This window comes from Anser cygnoides, chromosome 2 (genome assembly GCF_040182565.1).
Source record: "Anser cygnoides isolate HZ-2024a breed goose chromosome 2, Taihu_goose_T2T_genome, whole genome shotgun sequence".
Classification (NCBI taxonomy): domain Eukaryota; kingdom Metazoa; phylum Chordata; class Aves; order Anseriformes; family Anatidae; genus Anser; species Anser cygnoides.
Window position 1 is genome coordinate 59,317,774 of NC_089874.1, and position 13,926 is coordinate 59,331,699.

At 42.8% G+C, this 13,926-nt stretch overlaps 1 protein-coding gene across 2 annotated transcripts in view; it reads left to right on the forward strand.

Annotated features, from left to right (window-relative positions):
- EGFR (epidermal growth factor receptor) overlaps positions 1 to 13,926 on the forward strand; it is a 164,104-nt gene that overhangs the window by 142,283 nt on the left and 7,895 nt on the right. Inside the window, exons 20-27 of one of the 2 annotated variants that reach the window (XM_013197419.3) lie at positions 3,350 to 3,535; positions 6,964 to 7,119; positions 7,956 to 8,031; positions 9,276 to 9,422; positions 11,380 to 11,477; positions 12,439 to 12,606; positions 12,702 to 12,749; positions 12,898 to 13,003. In XM_013197419.3, coding sequence (XP_013052873.1) covers positions 3,350 to 3,535; positions 6,964 to 7,119; positions 7,956 to 8,031; positions 9,276 to 9,422; positions 11,380 to 11,477; positions 12,439 to 12,606; positions 12,702 to 12,749; positions 12,898 to 13,003 — 985 coding nt within the window. The remainder of the gene's footprint in view (positions 1 to 3,349; positions 3,536 to 6,963; positions 7,120 to 7,955; positions 8,032 to 9,275; positions 9,423 to 11,379; positions 11,478 to 12,438; positions 12,607 to 12,701; positions 12,750 to 12,897; positions 13,004 to 13,926) is intronic. The other variant, XM_013197420.3, reaches the window with a different exon arrangement.

The window sequence follows — 13,926 nt, forward strand, 5'->3', positions numbered from 1 at the left end:
ACCCTTCCCTGGGTGGCAAACCCGCATGGTCTGCCTGGTCACTGCCCCAGCACACCCTTCCCTTTCACTCTTCACAGCGATAAGGAACATAGCACAGTCTTCACAAAGAATGCTTTGCACTGAACTGCATTAAATCCCAGTATACTGGAGGAGGGGCTAATTAATAACCCTACGGTACTGCATCCTGCCTTCAGCAGAGCAAGATATCCAGATGACAGGACAGTAGATGCATGGACTGTGTGCTCTACAGTGATATCAAAGCACTTTGTCTTTTCAAAGAATTTTCTGTATAGCATCCCCACTTTATCTTTTCTTTTCCAGTGAATTAGGGTGCTTAACAAAAAGCTCTTGCTTTTTTCAGTCCAGTTCATTTTTTTAGATGATTTGGTTGGTAGAATTCATTCTGTATTTTAGGAGAAAATAAAAAAAAAAAAATACAGGTGAAAGGAGTCAGAGGGGTGACTCCAAAAGCTCCTGTCCTTTTGCTACACATACAGCTTTTTAAGGTCACTGAAACCTCAGAGATAATAATGTCCAATTAAAGGTGATTCCTCTTACAGAAACATGCTAGGCATTGAACAAGCACAGCAGCTTTAGTTCGTATAATCCAGGCAAGCTCTTGGTGACTTTATTAGGGTAGGGCTAATTCAGAAGATTGTTGTTGAATACCAAGCATACTTGTAGCAGGTCAGAGCGTACCGCAGAGATTTCCAAGATAAACAGTTGAAACAAAGGCCCACTTTAATGTCTTAGGCTACTAAGAGGGACACTGGACAGACAATAGCTCCCTTCTGCTCTCTGCGAGGAGGCGGTGGCCTGTTTCACTTTGAGATAGCAAAAGCAATAGGCAGCGTCAGCACCTGGAAGCTCTCCAAAAGCACCCACCCTGCGCCTTCAGTTTCCCCGTTCTCAGCCTCCAGGTCAGCCCTGTATGGGCTGCACAGCAGATGGGCAGGGAGAAGAGCAGCTCTGAGTCTGCAGATTTTTTTTTTTTTTTTTTTTACCCCTGCTGAAATTAATACAGTATGGGTCTGAATCCCAAAAGGAAAAAATGCAAAGAACAGACACCCTTCATCGGTACAACTGCTGGGTTTTGAAGCCTAGTGAGATTAGCGTATTTTGGTCTCTGCTTCCATCTGACAGTCGCACAGTAGATTCACAAGATTCTCTAAAAAATGCAGCTGTAAATATCTACGTAGGTGAAGAGCACATTGTATTCTTCTTTTATCTCCCCTTGAGCTACCGTACAGAATCAGTGCTCTCCTTGACAAAGGATTTTTTTTCAATAACCTCATATTCTGCAGGAGGTTGGGGATCCCTTATCCAGTTCTGCTGGAGATCTTCTTTAATCTGGCTGCCTGGAGGCCACTCTCATCCCATGGGCTCTGAAACAAAGAAACCAAATGCAGTATTAGCACCTCAGAAGAAACTGTATTACATCATGTTTTGCTTAGGCTGGCACGTCAAGTAACAATTCCAGGGCCAGAACATATTGCTTAAGAATTGGGGGTGTTTATTTCTTGAACGTCATTGCTGTAATATCTTTGTTTAATAATAGTTCTTACCAGCTTTACAGCTATGTGACATCTGTGGAAAGCTTGTTAGATGATGAGTTTAGCATTACGGTATTTCATTTCTTAAGCTCTTAGAAAGTGTAGATTTGCTTCTTTCCCTGCCACAACAGTACCTTGACTGTTATTTTAGGCTTTAGGGGGCTGCTAATCTAATGCTCAATTGCCAAGGGATGATTAGTTGGTGTCAATCCAGATGCTGAGTTATGATGCTGAACTAAAAGTTCACTGCGTGGAAAATTTCCCATTTATTTCCCATTGTGTCAGTTTTCAATCAAAGGGCTTTAAAGTGCCTAAAACTGAAATAATATAAATCTGACACAAAGTAGTAAAAAAAAAAATAAATCAGCTCTATTCCCCCCCCCCATTGGAATTCATTCTTTGAGCTGGCACTTGACAGAGGGTGTCAATACAAATATAAATATCAGATTTAAATCTATAATTAATTTTTGCATGCAGAACCCATGAAGTGTGGGGCTTTAACATGACCCCATTACACTGCACCAGCCTCTGAAGAGATCTCTCTTCTCTTAACTGCAGAAAGAGCAAAGAAAGGGGAGGTACCTTGAGTACCTTTCACAAGTACCTAAAGCTACATGGGATGAACCCAGGCTTGAAAGTAGAGTTTTTCATATTTATGAAACTCAAACTCAAAATTCCAGTAGACCAAAGGCTTTATTATGGTTTTTATGAAATTTATAAATACCTTCTTGATATCATTTACATTGCTATATGGGTCTAAAATAATTTTTCCAATTGGGGACAATATTTTCACCAGTGTTGCTTAAAGTAAGATGTATTCAGGTTTCTAAAGAGGTGAACTGATTATTATTAACTTGTTTGGTTTGAAATGGACTGAAGAACAACATGGACAAAAAGGTCTTGTTTCTTAAAAAGTGAAGCTGTCAGTCCCATCCTAGCTGACAACTTTTGACTTTCTGGGTTAGTACTAGCCTTGACAGAAGTGCAGAAGTCTCAAAACTGCTGGTTTCCAGTCAGATTTGTGAAAATATTTGTGGAGGGAAAAAGCCATATGACACATTCACAGGTTTTGTTGCCCTTGCAGTTAGATGTTCAAAATCACAGAATCATAGAATCATTAGGGTTGGAAAAGACCTCCAAGATCACCTGGTCCAACCATCACCCTACCACCAGTATCACCCACTAAACCATGTCTCTAAGTACCATGTCCAACCGTTCCTTGAACTCCTCTAGGGACAGTGACTCCACCACCTCCCTGGGCAACCCGTTCCAACACATAACCACTCTTTCTAAGAAAAAATGTCTTCTAATTTCCAACCTGAACCTCCCCTGGCACAACTTAAGGCTATTCCCTCTAGTCCTATCCCTAGTTATCTGCGAGAAGAGGCCGACCCCCAGCTCCCCTGAGCCTCCTCTTCTCCAGACTAAATGCCAGTTCCCTGAACTTCCATCAGGTTCCAGCTGGTATCAATTTTTTAATTCTTCTTAGGTCTGTGAGCTTTGTCGCCAGGACTTGATGTCCAGTGTTTGCGTGGTGTGCTGGTAGCAGGAGACCATCTCTTCTCCTGCATCTCAGCAATACTCCAAGTGTTCAAAATCTGGACCTTGCACTGCATGGAAAAAACTTGGTCCACAGAGTCAGAAACAATACTTTTGTATCTGATAGGCAGCACGTAGTTTGCATGTAGTATTTTAGCATGCTCTTGAACTACAAACTTGTTTTATACTGCCTCTAAATATTTCTGTCACACAGAAGGGAGTGTATCACATCACTTTCTTCCATTCTTTCTTCTCAGGAAGCTTATGTGATGGCTAGTGTTGACAATCCTCACGTGTGCCGCCTGCTGGGAATCTGCCTGACTTCCACCGTGCAGCTGATCACCCAGCTTATGCCTTACGGCTGCCTCCTCGATTACATCCGAGAGCACAAAGACAACATTGGCTCCCAGTACCTTCTCAACTGGTGTGTGCAAATTGCCAAGGTAAGCTGACCAGCACACCTCCAGGGGCAGCTAAAACTCAGACTGCAGCCCAGTGATCCGGCAACGCGTCATGTTTTTTTCTTTACCTGTCCATGTAAGTCTCCATATTCCACCACGCCTCATAGTTCCTAGAAACGTTATGCACAACAGTAAGCTCTTGCTTTGTTTTCAGCAATCTACCATTTTCAAGCTGCTGTGCAAACCTCATCATCTCTTCAAATTGCTCCCAGGCAGTGTAATATTGTCACCAGTGCATTTACGTCCAAACCAAACACCCAGTAATGAAATGACGGTGATGCAATGAAGCTGCGGCAGAGAAGGGAATAGAATTTGGCAATTCTGAAACCAAAATGCTGCTTCAGTTACTGGATTCCTTTGGCCTGTGCCACAGGGCAAACACTGATGTTAAATATGACACTGAGAATGACTCTGATTTTTCAGGCTGCAATCTCTGTGGTCTGGGGATCGAAACTGCTGATTAATAAATACCGGCTCAGCCGTAGTGTAGGCTGTGTGTGACCAAAAGACATTCAGGCACGCCAAGTCTGCTTTGCAATTTATATGCACTGAGTTGGTGCATGTAATCTGATTGCAAGGGCCACGCTGCCAAATAAAAGCATCATTATCACACCCAGCACTGGCTGCCTGCTTGTGCTAAACTCAGCAACAGAGCCAAAGAGAGGTGTAGAAAAGGAGACAGAAGTACAGCCTCTAGCCCTTATCGGCAAGATGCTGCGTTTGGAAGATGGTTAGGTTTGGAAGAATGGGGCAAAAACAATAGCTGCAGTTTGTATGACATTTGTTGTACGTGAGCACTGTTTGCAAAGCCCAAGTGCTTTAATGCTGCTTATTTCAGTAACTCCGGTCCTGAAGTTAACCACACACTTACAGCCTTATCGGTCCCTTGAGACCTTGTATACATCTCAGGCTCTCCTGGCTGTGGTTTGCTTTCAGGAAACATGCTGAGGACCTCAGAAACATATCCACCAAAAGTACACAGAGCACATTTTTCATCTCGGTGTGTGTACTTTTTTCAGCACATTCCTCAGCAAATGAATTTTAATTTATGCATCCACCCGGGATGTGAACTGCTGTTATTCTGACTATTTTGCTCTCGTTTAAAATCAATTACCACTCTGTCTGGGTCTCACTCACTTTGGAGGATGAGCTAGAGGCCACATTCTCCTCCTTTTCCTCCTCCTCCTCATTGCTTCTTAAGGTGGCAAAATCAATCCCCAAATCAATCCTCAGGGCATCACATTTGTTGTGCGCTTGCCCAAAGTGTTGCCATTCACAATTGTTAGCTTCTGTTTGATTTTTTTCATGTCAGTTCAACGTTCACCCATAGCAACCTCCACCCTCTCCAGTGCTGCTTGACCTTCAGCATGCTCCTTTGTGTCGCTCTGTGCTGAAGTTCTCCTCAAAGAACTCGTAAATCTTGTGTATGGCTTTTTCCCACCAATGAGTCTGGTGTTACTAATCTGATAAAGTCAAGCCTGATATTTTGACTTTCTCTGACTCTTTAAAATGTACTTTTTTGGGAAGGAGAAAAATTGTAGCAAGTATATTTGTGTCTGGAAACTACCCAGCAGGAGGCAAGTCCACTGTGAAGCTTTTTGTTTCTGTTTTCACAGCTTTGAAATAATTTCTCCTTGTATTTTTTACAAACATTATCTTTCACTGAGGTACACAGCCATGTCATTCAGACAAAATGTTATGACAGAGTATATACACACCATGTGTAAAAACACTGTGAAGTAACTGAACGCATTAGTCTCACCCTTAATGATGAAAATAGCTTGAATCCCAGGCCTGCACACAATTATAGATCTGCTGCAGTTTCTGCATGAGCAGTTCAATATCTCCGGTGTATGGTTATGCATGTGCGTGAGTCTTTTGGCTATCAGCATCTTAAATAGCTGAGTGCAAAACTGATATTCTGCTTTTCAGCAGCTTTGAGTCCTAATAAGTCTCTGCAGCAATACATGTTTAGCAGGAAATTTTTCGCTCTACTGGGGCGAGATTATGTGATTTTTTTTAAGATAGTCTGTTTTATGTCGGCAGCTCAAGATTTTTTTGTTTCAAGAGCTCTGCTCATTAAAGATATATTTGTATAATTAAATGCATGTTCTTGGTGGCATTGTGCCAGTTTGTTTGGGTGGTTTGTTTTGGCAACATGAGCAGCTCTTAGAGCAGGGGTGAAGTTCTGCTGAGAAAATGCAGTGGAGGATTCGCTGGTGGTCCAGGTTAACAGTGGGCTTAGGAAGAGGGTGGAGGCTGGAAAGGAATTACTCCCTCCAGTGTTCTGTCATCACATCACAGTGATCATTTTGGTGTTAATTTTGTAGGCGAGAAGCACTTTTTTATTAATTCTCTCTTCATAAAAATACAAGCACATAAGCTACTGCCAGCAGAAGTATATCGACTGGGAGTAATTGTGGTTTTTAGAAAGGATCTTGCAGGAAACTTAGAAATTGTGAACTTTTTGATTCCATACACCAAGAGATTGGAGTTGAGGGAACAGAGAATAATCTCTGTGGTCAGAGAGGCAGATGTTAGATTCATGCCTTAAAAGTCAAAACAGCACAATTATCCATTTTATCTTTCTGAGAGATCTGCAGTCACTCCAGAGAAAAGTCAATTCTTCCTCAAGAGAAGTTGTACCAAAACAGCACGTATGCTATGGTGAATGCAGTCTAATCATGGGAGGCAGTGAAACTGGAAGAACTTGCCTTTTCAAAGAGGACTTGAAAATAGATGCAACTCTGAGCTCAGCCATAAAAAGAATTTTATTTTTTTACCTTTTTCCTTTTATTGCCTTTCCAGCGTATGCCTAATTGTTAGCAGTGAGAAGGCAGAGCACATGGTAATGAGGCACAGAACTGGTAACTTAGAAGGATTAATTTATTTTTACTTGAACTCCTCCCAGGCCATTCGCATCTAAGTGCTCCCGATGAGGTTGGCCTGTGTGCACAGGGCAGATGAGAGTTACTGTACGTACTACGCTATCCTGAGGTCACCAAGGTTGAACAAGTGCAGCTGAAAAACGGGTTTGTCCACTCATTTGGCAGCACTATCCTGATTTTATGTGTCTTGAACTATATTCTAGAAGAACCCCTGCTATACCCGCTGCCATCCCTTTTTTCTCTATGACTCCGCTGGAATATGGACCCACAAAAAGGTTACTATAGGGTAGTACCACAGCCACCACCTTCTCCATCTAACTGCAAGTGCATGCCCTCACCCTAACAATCAGAATCACGTAATTCAAAACAGCAAACCTTTTTCTGAACGAGGGATAGGTTAACGTGTGTAAATGGTGCTGTGCATACAGTTACCACCGAGCAGCTGAAGTTTGGCAACTTGTTTGTGCATCAAAGCCCAAAGTGTGTATGCTGGATGCCAACCTCTGGTCTGTTGTATTGCAGGGAATGAACTATTTGGAGGAACGTCGCCTGGTGCATCGTGACCTTGCTGCCAGAAACGTCCTTGTTAAGACTCCTCAGCATGTGAAGATCACGGACTTTGGGCTGGCAAAGCTGCTTGGTGCCGACGAGAAGGAGTATCATGCAGAGGGAGGCAAGGTAAAACGCACCAGAGGATGGATGAACTGCTGCGTGTTCGTTGGTGTTTGTGCTCGTGCATGAGGCTTTCTGTTAAAAACAGGAAAAAAAGAGAGTGGGCTTTTCAAAGGGCTCAGCTGCAATCTCAGCTTGCTGCCTTTGAAGACTGTGGGAGTCCGCTGAGCACAGCCAGAGCAGTGTCAGGCCAGTGTGACTGCAGTGGGAGCAGAGGTAGCAGAGCAACAAATGCTTTTGAAATTCCCACCCAGAATGTCTGGGAAAAAACAAGGTTATTTAAAAAAACATTGAAAAAAAAAGCCTGTCTGACTTCATCATGTAGCCAACACCAATAACACGGTACAGTTTATGAAGAGAAAGGGAATACTGTGTATTTATAGCAGAAGAAAGACCTGTCAGACTTGGTTCAACATGCCTTCAATGTTGTACTACGTGCTGATGGAGGGAATGTATCCTGCTGAGAAATTAAAGAGAAGCTGCTTGCAAATATTGCAGAGACCATAAATGGAAACCATATGAGCACAGATCAGTCCTCATCATACAGCCTGAGACTAGATTCCTTACAATAGGAGAAGGATAAAAAAATATAAATTGGACTGTTAAAAATATTGTAAAGATTTCTAATTAACTTAAAACTCCGCAAGTTTCCAGGTTCAACATAATAAATTAGAATAATAATAAAGACTCAGAAGTTGCCTGCTTTGCCTCTCAGCTGGTTGTGGTTTTTTGTTTTTTCTTTTCCTTTCTTCAACCAAACCATTAGCTTAAACACCACCTGGTGGTAAATATTGCTGATAAAATTTTGATCTGTCTTACGGCTTATTTGTGAATTTTTCTAGGTTCCTATTAAATGGATGGCCTTGGAGTCAATTTTACACCGGATTTACACTCATCAAAGTGATGTCTGGAGTTACGGTGAGTCTAAAAACATAATTATTGTGGATGTTCTGGAACAATTGCAGTGACTATGCAGCGTCCTTTATTCTTTTTGTTATCTTAAGATTGAGAGTCTAAACCTAAATAATGGGCCAAAATCACCTATTCAACGAAATAAAATTCCCACAAAACTGAGTGATGGTGAGGTGTAAGATGTCTTACAGAATATGCTTTCACATGATGAGCCCTTCCCTGACCGAAGCTGCAGGAAGGAGACTGCACTCCATGTGGTCATCTTCTGCTGAGGCTTTTCTTCAGCATCTTCATGTGGAATAGAACTGGACAGACAATAAAGCAGAATAATGAATGGGCAGACTTAGAACTATTGGCCACTCCGTCAGTTAATGTCAATCGGTGTAACTCCACTGTTTTCTGCCATCACTATTTCAGGTGATAGCAGAAACTTATTTTGTGGTGGTGGCCAATGTGGTGGCCTAAAATGTTTTGGAGTCCTTACCTACCTGTGCTTCAGCACAGGGCAGGTGGTAGGATATCCCGGTATCGAGAGGACAACAGAAAAAGGGAATCAAAGCAATACCCTCTGTAGAGAATTCATTTTATACTTGGTATAGTTCATAAGCCAGCTTTAAAGAAAGAGGAGCTGAAAGGAAACTTTTCAGAGAAACTTGCTGCAAAATTTCCACTCTGTGTTCTCTTATACTCCTGGAAAATGTTTAGTGCAGATGGTCAAACCCTGTATCCTGTTAGAAAAAGGCCTCTGCTCCCCTTAATCCATTTATGTATCTTGGCTTCCAAAATCTTGTTTTGTATCCTAAGCTACCAGACAATCACAACAGCTACATCACAGAGTATGTGGTATGTCAGCAAACGACACTGAGGCAGCTGGTTTACACATCTTTCAACAACTGCTCTTGCTCGTCTCCAAAGAGATAATTTTAAACAAAAAGACAACTTCCATTTTTAAAACCACCTCCTAGGCTTGAGTCAGGAGTTGATAACCTGTATTTCCTTTCTGTGGCTCTGGGAAGTCTGTGGGACGTTCAACACTAACATACTAGTTGAGACTTAAAAAAAAAAAAAAAAAGTATGATTTCAACCTGTTTTATTAATTTGTCTCTCTTTAAAATCATGGCAGAAAATGCTTTTTCTGGATGGGGATCTGACTCTCACAGGCAGACACACTCCTGCTGCCTCTCTGCGCCCAGCCAGGCATCCTGACTCCCACAAAACCTCTGTCATTGTCTTCTTCTTTCCCCCTGCAGGTGTGACAGTTTGGGAGCTGATGACATTTGGGTCCAAGCCCTACGATGGGATCCCTGCTAGTGAAATCTCCTCTGTCTTGGAGAAGGGCGAGCGTTTGCCCCAGCCCCCCATCTGTACCATCGATGTGTACATGATCATGGTCAAATGTGAGTTCAGATGGTTTGTGGGTACTCCTCTAAGCTCAAAGTGGCACTGTTGCTTTCATTATATCATATTTCTATACGCTGAATTCTTGGCAACAGCATGGAAATATGGTTATGTGAAAAAGATTGTGTGCTCCTTTTACAAGATGAGTGCCATGAGCATAGACACCACAGCACTGGCAGATGCACTTCAAGATCCTGAGTTCCTCATCTGATTTCTTCCCCGTTTTTTCAATTGCTTCTTTTCAGCACACAACTGTTGCAGTAAAATAGCACAAGAGGTAGGGTGTCTCTGAAGCACTTTTTGACCAGATAGGGCACAGCAAAGGGCTTCTGAATCCCAATCCCGTTTTTCATCTATGTCAGCTGCTAGAATGTCAGATTATTACCTTGCTTTCTACATATGCCCTAAGCCAGGGCTGGGCTGCATCCCTGCTCACTACTGTTTGTGAGGATGCTGAGAGGCAGCCCACTAGGTGGCATTTAAGACCTTCTCATTGGAGCAAACTACCTATTGCTGAAATAGGAGCCACGCTACCATGAGCACACGGTAGTGCAACACTTTTGGGGACTCCTGGAGCACCTGCACATTGCTGTGTTGGGACAGGCACTGCACAAGAAGAGCCCTATCCCTGCGCTCACTGAGGTGAGCAGGAACTGGATCTATCTGTGTCCATCAGCAGCACCCAGATCCAAAAGCACTGTCCTGGAAACCCCTCCTCAGCAATGCTGACCCCTACTGACACCTCAGCCCCCCAGTTTGCAGCGTTCCTGCCCTAGGTCTTTGAAAGCACTGAACTACAGCACCTCCTTGGGAGGCTGAGCTTTTGTGAAGCAGGGCAGCTCCATCCAAAGTTATTTACACAACATTTTTTTTAATAAACAATATTCAAACATATGCAATTAATAGATAAATTCAGAAATACTAGATGCTACTTCTGCCACAGCAGCACACTTCCAAAAGGTCTATTGTGTCTGAAAGTGAGAAGGATTTCTTTAGTTGGTAAGAACTGCACTGGAAGAAGTTAGCAGGGGATCATATATCCAGCACAGCAAAAAGTGACTGCCACTGATGAGATTTTGTTTGATGCACATTTCAGATGTCATATTATGATTTCGTTCCTCCATTAACTTGGGTAGGCTATTTCTTATGAGTTCTCCCAGACAAACTAAGCTTCACCTTTCATATTTTTAAGTTTTGAATGCAAGAGTCTCTATATCAGTTCATCTGTTAGTTGATATCAGAAAGTGTGGGTTTCCTAATTCATCTCACATGTAAAGTTACCAGCATAAGTATTAGAAATCTCTTCTAGCATTGATCCACACTAAGCTGTAGGATTTGTTTTTGTTACAGTCCACTTACTAGTTAAATACAGCTTAGGTATGGTTAATCTTTCAAAACACCCACAATGTAGATGTTTTGAATTTTAGAAGAAATATGGTACAAAGGGCAGAAAATTGCAAGCGTTGCTTCTGCTTTAGACCTCCAGGATTTCCTGAAGCAGTGCATTAAGGAATAGGCAGTCAAACCACAGTATGTCTGCAGGCGCCTGCTGAAGCTACTTTGCTTCTCCTCCTTCAAGAGCTTTTTCAGAGCAGCCTAGTTTGGACTGATCCAGGCTGGCCCCCCATTAGCTGTCCTGAGGACTGTTTCCTTACTGTCATGTTGTAGGACCTGCCTGCCCTAGCAGGGGCAGGCCAGCAAGAGAGGGGACAAGCTCAGCCTAAAGCTTTGCTGGCATTGGCGTTTTACTACCTCCATCATCCTTCCAAAACTGCCAGGTGTGCATCTTAAATGCTGAAATTCACACCAGCTAGTGGCTGGCAAATGAACTTTTTATGGTGATCCCTCACAGGTAGCTGCTTTCTTTGCACCGTGCATGTATGCTTTAGTTCAAGTTCTCTGTTTGATTGCCAAAGCAACTTTAACTGTGCATTGCTCTCCCTGCTGTCCTGCCAGGCTGGATGATCGATGCAGACAGCCGTCCCAAGTTCCGTGAGCTGATCGCGGAGTTCTCCAAAATGGCCCGTGACCCTCCACGCTATCTTGTTATACAGGTAGGAAACCCAACAGTAGCAACATGTCTGATGGGCATTTAATATGAGGCCCAAAATTATTTATAATGCATAGGAGATAATATTCCTGGCTTGGACAGGTTCTCCACAAATGTTTTTTTTCCACTTAAAAGAAGCCAGACCCCACGGGCCCATGTTTTAGTGGTGTGCTTCCTGCTGGGGTAAAATGATTTCTCCCAACTGTACCACTTCTGGGTGCTGCAGCAAAAGCTCTTGTTATATTGGCATTTACTTGAAACTAAAAGGTACAGCGTAAATGGCATAGATGCGAGGGAGCAAAAGCTGACTGAAATGACAGAGCTTTATATTTCAGAGAATAAGAGAGCTGAATCTGTTGGACTGTTTATCTCCCTGCTGGTGAAGGATTATTTCCTGTTAAGTGTTTGCTGAAACATGATGTGGGAAGGGAAGCCATTTAGGAAAATGAGAGCAGTTGCAGAATAGATTTTGAACATCCTCTCTGGCTCTGACGATAAAAGGAAACAGAGCTGAGCTGTTCGTGATGCTCTCTGCAGTGAGAGCTCATGCTCACTAACAGCATGAGTTGAGAAAATGTATTGCAATTAGCATTTAACACATGCTGATAATTTAAGGCCAAGTTCTACTGTTGCCTTCCAGGTCTTAACAAGCTTAGCTAAAACCCCACACAGAATTTCGAGACCAGTCAATATTTTCTTAGTACTGGTCCCAGTCTATGCCCATTAACATACTGCAATCATAAGAGGAGAACAGAGTTTGAACCTCTTAAAAATGCAGATATTTTACAGCAGTATAGATGTTGCAGACCCAAATTCCCCCAAACTCTAGATAAATTTGGTTAAATAAACAGATCAAAATATTGCATCTTGGGCTTCTTACTGAATTTCTTTGTCTCTTAGAGAACAGGATAACGAGGGCTCAAAGGGAGCCTGCGAGTCCTTTCTCACACTGATTTGTCTCATAGGGAGACGAAAGGATGCACTTACCCAGCCCTACGGATTCCAAGTTTTATCGCACTCTGATGGAGGAGGAGGACATGGAAGACATTGTGGACGCAGATGAGTATCTCGTCCCACACCAGGGCTTCTTCAACAGTCCCTCTACATCCCGGACTCCTCTTTTGAGTTCATTGGTAGGAAGCATTTCCTCTCTGAGAACAGAAAAAGCAATTTGAGAGTGAAGTGTTTCTCATGATGCCTATATTTTCTCTCTTTCTCTTTTTAAAAGAGCGCTACTAGTAACAACTCTGCTACAACCTGCATCGACAGAAACGGGGTAAGTGGGGTGACTTGTAAAAAAAGGAGTAGCACTGTGAGATCATTTTTTTATTGCAACTCCCCTCCCTCCATTTATACATCATTTGTGTGAATCAGCTTCTTCAAAACAGTCTCTTTAATACTGATTTTCTGCACTTCCAACCTAGCAGGGGCACCCGGTGAGGGAAGACAGCTTTGTCCAGAGGTACAGCTCAGACCCAACGGGCAACTTCTTGGAGGACAGCATAGATGACGGCTTTCTGCCTGCTCCGGGTGAGTACCTCTCCCGTGTGTCCATCCCAGAGCCATTCATTCACAAGTCATTTGGTTATATCCCTTAAGATTCTTGCCTGAATATAGTTGTTTCCCTTCCTTTTCTAGAGAAAGGAAGCAGTCCAAATGCTTCCTGCCTTTTTTTGCTCAGTAAGCAGGAGTGAAAATGGATGTGCATATCCTTTCTTATACTTTTCTGGCCACCTCTCATTTCAGTTCCTTCACAAGCCAGATTCCTCATGTTTGCCATGGTGCCATCAGGTTGGGGAGTTTGGGTGTGTGGGTATATGTTTAAGGCTTTCTACTACTTCAGAAAATAGCCTGTAAAAATGTTTTTCAACCCGTAAACACTTTCTGCAATATAAACAGTTTTCTGGTAGTGTCACTGCTTTCAGATGTTGATACGCAGAAGGAAGCTCACAGTTTCCCATTTACTTACAGCATGGTAGTTGTAGAGTGAGCCAGAAAGTGTGGAAGGAGTTGGTGCTGGGTTAAGCAGTCATGATGCTTTTGATATAAAAAAAAAAATAAATCAACCTTCTATCCCTTCCCCCAAAAAACACAGCTGAAAAGACTGATAGACCCTGCAAGGGATGGCATGTAAGTGAGATGTGGAGTCTCTCGTGCTGCCTGTCCTGTATTTTCAAGGTATTTGCCTTGTCTCTAAGCATTTTTCAAGGGAAATGGCTTCTGGCAGCCAAACTTCCTGACTGAAATTTCAGAACAGTATCTGGGACATAGCCACCCACACAACACTAAAATCAGCAGTAGCTATTTAGCAGTCTTGTGGTCAAAGTCATCCTTCTGCTGCTTTGAACACTGAACTCCTGAAGGTGTACTCCAAGGTGGTGCACTTTGTGCCACAGCGTGGCAGTCGCTGCGTTTGGCTCTCTTCCCCACCTGATGCAAAGCTGGGAAGTTTG